Raw genomic sequence first — 9,030 nt, forward strand, 5'->3', positions numbered from 1 at the left:
TGTGTGTGTGTGTGTGTGTGTGTGTGTGTGTGTGTGTGTGTGTGTGTGTGTGTGTGTGTGTGTGTGTGTGTGTGGTGGAGGAGGAGGAGGATGTTGTAGCTTCATTCACACTCAAACATCACAGTCCATCTCAGTGTTTGTGAGCCTGGATCATCCTTCACTGAAAGCTGCAGGATCCTTCAGGACTACAAACTCCTGACTGAGACAAACTGAGTCTTCTACTGAAAAGCAAAACTGTTTCAATAAAGATTGGAAACTGACAATCATTTGAATGCTTTATTTTATATTGAATATATATAATCTTAATCCAGAATATTCTCATTTAACAGATAAATCCCAATATTGATTTCTGCTGGGAATCAACAAAAAGACAAAAAATATTCCAAACTAGAACCAGCAAATAAACTGCAGGTTAGATCCAGATCCAGATCCAGGAGCAACAAGATGTGAAGAGTGAAGTCCAGAATAAACCATCAGCCTGAAAACCTCTCTCTCTCTCTCTCTCTCTCTCTCTCTCTCTCTCTCTCTCTCTCTCTCCCTCTCTCCCTCTCTCTCTCTCTCTCTCTCTCTCTCTCTCTCTGTCTCTCTCTCTCTCTCTCTCTCTCTCTCTCTCTCTCTCTCTCTCTCTCTCTCTCTCTCTGTCTCTCTCTCTCTCTCACTCTCTCTCTCTGTCTCTCTCATACTGTCAGATGGGACTCGCCCTCCACTCTTTGCCTTCAGTCAGTGCTCTTGGCTCATGAATGAACACACTGTATCGGACGCCCTGATTGGCCGCCGCCCTGACGAAGCCGCTGTTGGCCGTCATGGTAACGGCCCGCAAGGCGTCGCCGGTGCCGAATATCATCAGCGAGCGGCGGTTGACCTTGGCGCTGGCGGCGAGGCGGCCGGTCGCTCCGACGGGCCGTCGTCCACCGGCCGGACGCGGGCGAGCAGCCGGCGGGCGCGCTCCTTCTCGCCCGGCCCGCCCAGCGTCTCCAGGATCAACAGGAAGTCGTCGATGGCGGAGCGGCAGGCGAGCAGCTCCTTCCCCTCCATGAAGCCGTCGAGCCGCGGCAGAACGCGCTCCAGCCGCTCCCGCGCAGCCTGCTCCGTCAGCACCGGCTCCCTGAAGGAGAAGCGGCAGCCGCCGTGACTCAGCGCCGACACGTAGGCGATGAGCGTGGTGATGTCGAGGTTCGCCCGGTGACACGCCGCCACCCGCACCCGGGGGGGGAAGGCCAGGCTCACCGCCGCCGCGTCCCGGGCCGCTCCGGCACGGCCGAGCGCCGACTCGCCTCCGTCTTCGTCTTCGTCCGGCTCCTCGCCGTCCGTCGGTTCTCTCTCCGCTCCTCGCTCCTCCTCCTCCTCTTTCTCCTCCTCCTCTTCCTCCTCTTCCTCCTCCTCCTCCTCCTCCTCTTCCTCCTCCTCGTCACCGCCGTCTTCCTCTCCGAGCGCGGCGTCGACCTCCACCACGTCTCCGCGTACGGAGACGCCCATGCGCCTGAGGCGGGCGGCCATGGGCCGGGACACTCCGTTGTAGAAGGCGAAGACGACCCGCGGCTCGCTGTACTGGACGGGCTGCTGGCGGCTCGCCCGGACGAAGGCCGCCGCCTGGCTCACGGCGCTCTTGTCTCCGTACTGTCCGCGGCCGCGCCAGATGTTATGCAGCGCCTCCGCCTTCCGGCCGATGGCCTTGACCCAGGTGTGACCCCCGTCCGCCACGACGTCCACCGCCAGCGACCTTCTGGCTCCGCCCCCGTCCTCGTAGGCGAAGACCCGCAGCAGGGCGACCACGGCCTCCAGGCTCTCGGCGGACTCCACCACGGCGCTCAGGTGCGTCAGGTTGGTGCTGTGCAGGTGAGACTCTTTGATCCGCACCTCCCCCGCCTGAACCTTCCTCAGGAACTTGAGCTCGGCGCGCAGCTTGCCGCACAGCTTGGCCTCGCCCTCCACGCCCCGCGGCTGCCGCCGGCACAGCTGCTCCACCCGCCCCAGCAGCGCCTGAGCGGCGACCAAACGCTCCTGCAGCATCGCCTGCATGGACATGGCTGCGCATTATCTCTGGAAGCGGAGAACTCAGATCAGCTGGAGGTAAAAACACATGAACCCTGACTCTGACGTCACTGCCGCACAGAAAGACTTTTATAATAAACTCTAATGACGTCACCAGCTGAAATTACTCGCGGTGACTTCATCTTAATGTCGTCATACCGTGACGACATCAGAGCCGACAGACTAGCTTCGCTTTTACACAGGAACCCTAACGTTAGCCTCGCAGCTACCGCTGCTAGCTTAGCCGGCAGAAAGTAATCCGAAGCTATCGGCGCGTGTTTCCTGTCATTTAACACAAAAACAACAAGGTGACGTTCAGAAAAACAACACAACAACTTACGAAATCCGTAAAATGTGAAGTTTTGTCCGCAGGTTCCTTCCAGCAGCTAACAGCTAACAGCTAACAGCTAACAGCTACAGACTGACCAGCTGCTGCGGAGTGAACTTCATAACAACGAATCTCACTTCCGGTAGAATTTCATTCCGGACCTTCAAAATAAAAGTCCAAAAGCTTTACCGAAATTAGATTTCTCTTGTTGATAATAAATAAAAACGTGTTCATCACAAAACTGTAAAGATCCTGAGGAACATGACGCTAATACAGACGTACAAGTGACGCATACAGCTGACATATATATATATATCCTATATATACAGTATTCTGTATGTAATCTGCAGAAGAGGAATAAGAAAATGTTTCGATTCAGTTTGTTCAGTATTGATTCATATGAACAAAGTAGAAAGTCAAAATAAAGGTCAGAGGTTGATGTTGACAGAAGAAATCTGATTATGAAATGCAAAGGAGTAAGAAATAAATCTGTTGTGACGAGATATTACAAGTTCAAACAGAATGATTTTCTAAAATCATTACATTAGTATTATTATATTATTGTATTTGTACAACAATCTCATTCAGCGGCAAATAATCTGAGCGAGGACGATATTGAATATGTAAAAGGAAATGATCATCATAAATATCATAAATAATATTCTTTATATTGATGACAGTCTTGTGCCAGCGTCTGTAGGCAAATACAAATATTCTGTTCATTCCAATTAAGGATCCACACACACACACACACACACACACACACACACAAACACACACACACACACATTGGGTTTTCAAGTTTAGATGTGTGAGTTATTAAAACTGAATAATGTGTGTAACCTGTATAAACTCACTGAAAACTAAAAGAAAAATACTGAATTGAATTAAAATATTTATCTTTGTAACATGAAGCATCAGTACAAACAGGATATGACATCACATATCAGCCGTGTGCGCAATGACTCATCATTCATACAAATCGGCTACAGACTAATAAGGTGCACATGTCCATCAGTGTAACACACACACACACACACACACACACACACACACACACACACACACACACACACACACACACACCATAGTACAAATGCTGAGTCACAGTCAGTTAATTACAGTGAACGGATAGTGTCCCATATAGAGTAAAAACGTTTCAGACTGAGAGTGAAGGGAGAGAAGACAGAGTAAAGATCATTTATATTTACAGACAGGTTGGAGATGGAGACAGGGTGGATGGAGACAGGTTGGATGGAGACAGGTTGAGATGGAGACAGGGTGGATGGAGACAGGTTGGAGATGGAGACAGGGTGGATGGAGACAGGTTGGATGGAGACAGGTTGAGATGGAGACAGGGTGGATGGAGACAGGTTGGAGATGGAGACAGGGTGGATGGAGACAGGTTGGATGGAGACAGGGTGGATGGAGACAGGTTGGATGGAGACAGGTTGAGATGGAGACAGGGTGGATGGAGACAGGTTGGATGGAGACAGGTTGAGATGGAGACAGGGTGGATGGAGACAGGTTGGAGATGGAGACAGGGTGGATGGAGACAGGTTGGATGGAGACAGGGTGGATGGAGACAGGTTGGATGGAGACAGGTTGAGATGGAGACAGGGTGGATGGAGACAGGTTGGAGATGGAGACAGGTTGAGATGGAGACAGGGTGGATGGAGACAGGTTGGAGATGGAGACAGGGTGGATGGAGACAGGTTGGATGGAGACAGGTTGAGATGGAGACAGGGTGGATGGAGACAGGTTGGAGATGGAGACAGGTTGAGATGGAGACAGGGTGGATGGAGACAGGTTGGAGATGGAGACAGGGTGGATGGAGACAGGTTGGAGATGGAGACAGGGTGGATGGAGACAGGTTGGATGGAGACAGGTTGAGATGGAGACAGGGTGGATGGAGACAGGTTGTAGATGGAGACAGGGTGGATGGAGACAGGTTGGAGATGGAGACAGGTTGAGATGGAGACAGGGTGGATGGAGACAGGTTGGAGATGGAGACAGGGTGGATGGAGACAGGTTGGAGATGGAGACAGGGTGGATGGAGACAGGTTGGATGGAGACAGGTTGAGATGGAGACAGGGTGGATGGAGACAGGTTGGAGATGGAGACAGGTTGAGATGGAGACAGGGTGGATGGAGACAGGTTGGAGATGGAGACAGGGTGGATGGAGACAGGTTGGAGATGGAGACAGGGTGGATGGAGACAGGTTGGATGGAGACAGGTTGAGATGGAGACAGGGTGGATGGAGACAGGTTGTAGATGGAGACAGGTTGGATGGAGACAGGTTGTAGATGGAGACAGGTTGGATGGAGACAGGTTGTAGATGGAGACAGGGTGGATGGAGACAGGGTGGATGGAGACAGGGTGGATGGAGACAGGGTGGAGATGGAGACAGGTTGGAGATGGAGACAGGTTGGATGGAGACAGGTTGTAGATGGAGACAGGTTGGATGGAGACAGGTTGGAGATGGAGACAGGGTGGATGGAGACAGGTTGGAGATGGAGACAGGGTGGATGGAGACAGGTTGGATGGAGACAGGTTGTAGATGGAGACAGGTTGAGATGGAGACAGGTTGGAGATGGAGACAGGTTGGATGGAGACAGGTTGTAGATGGAGACAGGTTGAGATGGAGACAGGGTGGATGGAGACAGGTTGGAGATGGAGACAGGGTGGATGGAGACAGGTTGGAGATGGAGACAGGTTGAGATGGAGACAGGGTGGATGGAGACAGGTTGGAGATGGAGACAGGGTGGATGGAGACAGGTTGGAGATGGAGACAGGGTGGATGGAGACAGGTTGGATGGAGACAGGTTGAGATGGAGACAGGGTGGATGGAGACAGGTTGGAGATGGAGACAGGTTGAGATGGAGACAGGGTGGATGGAGACAGGTTGGAGATGGAGACAGGGTGGATGGAGACAGGTTGGAGATGGAGACAGGGTGGATGGAGACAGGTTGGATGGAGACAGGTTGAGATGGAGACAGGGTGGATGGAGACAGGTTGGAGATGGAGACAGGGTGGATGGAGACAGGTTGGAGATGGAGACAGGGTGGATGGAGACAGGTTGGAGATGGAGACAGGTTGAGATGGAGACAGGGTGGATGGAGACAGGTTGGAGATGGAGACAGGTTGAGATGGAGACAGGGTGGATGGAGACAGGTTGGAGATGGAGACAGGTTGAGATGGAGACAGGTTGGAGATGGAGACAGGTTGAGATGGAGACAGGGTGGATGGAGACAGGTTGTAGATGGAGACAGGTTGGATGGAGACAGGTTGTAGATGGAGACAGGTTGGATGGAGACAGGTTGGAGATGGAGACAGGGTGGATGGAGACAGGTTGGAGATGGAGACAGGGTGGATGGAGACAGGTTGGAGATGGAGACAGGTTGAGATGGAGACAGGGTGGATGGAGACAGGTTGGAGATGGAGACAGGTTGAGATGGAGACAGGGTGGATGGAGACAGGTTGGAGATGGAGACAGGTTGAGATGGAGACAGGTTGGAGATGGAGACAGGGTGGATGGAGACAGGTTGGAGATGGAGACAGGGTGGATGGAGACAGGTTGTAGATGGAGACAGGTTGAGATGGAGACAGGGTGGATAGAGACAGGTTGTAGATGGAGACAGGTTGAGATGGAGACAGGGTGGATGGAGACAGGTTGTAGATGGAGACAGGTTGAGATGGAGACAGGGTGGATGGAGACAGGTTGGAGATGGAGACAGGTTGAGATGGAGACAGGTTGGAGATGGAGACAGGGTGGATGGAGACAGGTTGGAGATGGAGACAGGTTGAGATGGAGACAGGTTGGAGATGGAGACAGGGTGGATGGAGACAGGTTGGAGATGGAGACAGGTCGGATGGAGACAGGTCGGATGGAGACAGGTTAAGATGGAGACAGGTTGGAGATGGAGACAGGTTGGATGGAGACAGATCGGAGATGGAGACAGGTCGGATGGAGACAGGTCGGATGGAGACAGGTTAAGATGGAGACAGGTCGGAGATGGAGACAGGTCGGAGATGGAGACAGGTCGGAGATGGAGACAGGTCGGATGGAGACAGGTCGGATGGAGACAGGTCGGATGGAGACAGGTTGAGATGGAGACAGGTCGGAGATGGAGACAGGTCGGAGATGGAGACAGGTCGGAGATGGAGACAGGTCGGATGGAGACAGGTCGGATGGAGACAGGTCGGAGATGGAGACAGGTTGAGATGGAGACAGGTTGGATGGTCCGCTGCCCGGTCCTCCTCGTCCGTCCTTTGTCTAACATTTTAACATGAAACTAACAGACCATCAGTACAGACCGACACTGATGGACCAGGACAACAGACTGTAACAGACCAACAGTACAGACCGACACTGATGGACCAGGACAACAGACTAACAGACCAACAGTACAGACCGACACTGATGGACCAGGACAACAGACTAACAGACCAACAGTACAGACCGACACTGATGGACCAGGACAACAGACTAACAGACCAACAGTACAGACCGACACTGATGGACCAGGACAACAGACTGTAACAGACCAACAGTACAGACCGACACTGATGGACCAGGACAACAGACTAACAGACCAACAGTACAGACCGACACTGATGGACCAGGACAACAGACTGTAACAGACCAACAGTACAGACCGACACTGATGGACCAGGACAACAGACTAACAGACCAACAGTACAGACCGACACTGATGGACCAGGACAACAGACTGTAACAGACCAACAGTACAGACCGACACTGATGGACCAGGACAACAGACTAACAGACCAACAGTACAGACCGACACTGATGGACCAGGACAACAGACTAACAGACCAACAGTACAGACCGACACTGATGGACCAGGACAACAGACTAACAGACCACATTACAACAGACTGGAGGTGGTCCTTCAGGTTGTCAGATGGAAGCAGGGGATTCTGGACGGTTCTCCTCCTGCTGACTGAGCAGCGCTGCTATAAAAACCTTCACATGGCTCAGTACTGAATATAATTTACCCTTCAAACAAACAGGTGTTTAGATAATGTTCTGTGTGAGATGTTTCTCTGGACGCAGTGGAACTTACTAATGGGACAGATGAATCAGATGATTTCCAGTAGCTGAATGGAAATATTAATCTTCATCTGAAACAAAGACAAACCTCATGATGCTGCTTCTTCATCGGCTGGCCGCTCCGATTCGTCCACGACTCTCCTGTTAGAAAGACTTCGATGCTCGTCTGTCAGGCTTCAGAGAGACGACTCTCCTGTTAGAAAGACTTCGATGCTCGTCTGTCAGGCTTCAGAGAGACGACTCTCCTGGGTTCAAGTTGCAACAAACAACTGATGTGTTGACAGCTATGAAAACGTCTGGTGGGAAATCATCAAAGGTTGAACAGGATGCATCATGGGGCTTTCCTGAACTTCCTGAGAAAGACTTAAGCCACAGGAAATTACAAGGAAACTATGGGGAAACTAAAGGAAACTACAGGAAACTACAAGGAAACTACAGTAAACTAAAGGAAACTACAAGGAAACTACAGGAAACTACAAGGAAACTACAGTAAACTAAAGGAAACTACAAGGAAACTACAGGAAACTACAAGGAAACTACAAGGAAACCACAAGGAAACTACAGAAAACTAGAAGGAAACTACAGGAAACTACAAGGAAACTACAGAAAACTAGAAGGAAACTACAGGAAACTACAAGGAAACTAGAGGAATCCACAGGAAACTACAAGAAACTACAAGGAAACCACAAGGAAACTACAGGAAACTAATGGAAATTACAAGAAACTACAAGGAAACTACAGGAAACTACAGGAATCTACAGGAAACTACAGGGAACTACAAGGAAACTACAGGAAACTAATGGAAACTACAAGAAACTACAAGGAAACTACAGGAAACTACAGGAATCTACAGGAAACTACAGGGAACTACAAGGAAACTACAAGGAAACTACAGGAAACTACAGGGAACTACAAGGAAACTACAGGAAACTAATGGAAACTACAGGAAACTACAAGGAAACTACAGGAAACTACAAGAAACTACAGGAAACTACAGGGAACTACAAGGAAACTACAGGAAACTAATGGAAACTACAGGAAACTACAGGAATCTACAGGGAACTACAGGAATCTACAGGAAACTACAGGAATCTACAGGAAACTACAAGAAACTACAAGGAAACTACAGGAATCTACAGGGAACTACAAGGAAACTACAAGAAACTAATGGAAACTACAGGAAACTAATAGAAACTACAGGAAACTACAGGAAACTACAGGAAACTACAAGAAACTACAAGGAAACTACAGGAAACTACAAGAAACTACAAGGAAACTACAAGAAACTACAGGAAACTACAAGAAACTACAAGGAAACTACAGGAATCTACAGGAAACTACAAGGAAACTACAGGAAACTAATGGAAACTACAGGAAACTACAAGGAAACTACAGGAAACTACAAGAAACTACAGGAAACTACAGGGAACTACAAGGAAACTACAGGAAACTAATGGAAACTACAGGAAACTACAAGGAAACTACAGGAAACTACAAGAAACTACAGGAAACTACAGGGAACTACAAGGAAACTACAGGAAACTAATGGAAACTACCGGAAACTACAGGAATCTACAGGAAACTACAAGAAACT

The 9,030-nt window shown here is 49.9% G+C and overlaps 1 protein-coding gene across 1 annotated transcript; it reads right to left on the reverse strand.

Annotated features, from left to right (window-relative positions):
- Positions 1-271: 271 nt before the first annotated feature.
- On the reverse strand, positions 272-2,420 carry LOC139638811 (UPF0415 protein C7orf25 homolog). Its single transcript, XM_071512849.1, is given in 3 exon segments — positions 272-885; positions 888-2,064; positions 2,372-2,420. Coding segments are annotated over 2 exon segments (1,338 nt in total). The 5' UTR covers positions 2,026-2,064; positions 2,372-2,420; the 3' UTR covers positions 272-685.
- Between the last annotated feature and the right edge of the window lie 6,610 nt (positions 2,421-9,030).

This window comes from Centroberyx affinis, unplaced genomic scaffold (assembly GCF_046629955.1).
Source record: "Centroberyx affinis isolate AG114_WGS23_722 - 3 ecotype Tasmania unplaced genomic scaffold, CSIRO-AGI_Caff_v1 ptg006581l_1, whole genome shotgun sequence".
NCBI lineage: Eukaryota > Metazoa > Chordata > Actinopteri > Beryciformes > Berycidae > Centroberyx > Centroberyx affinis.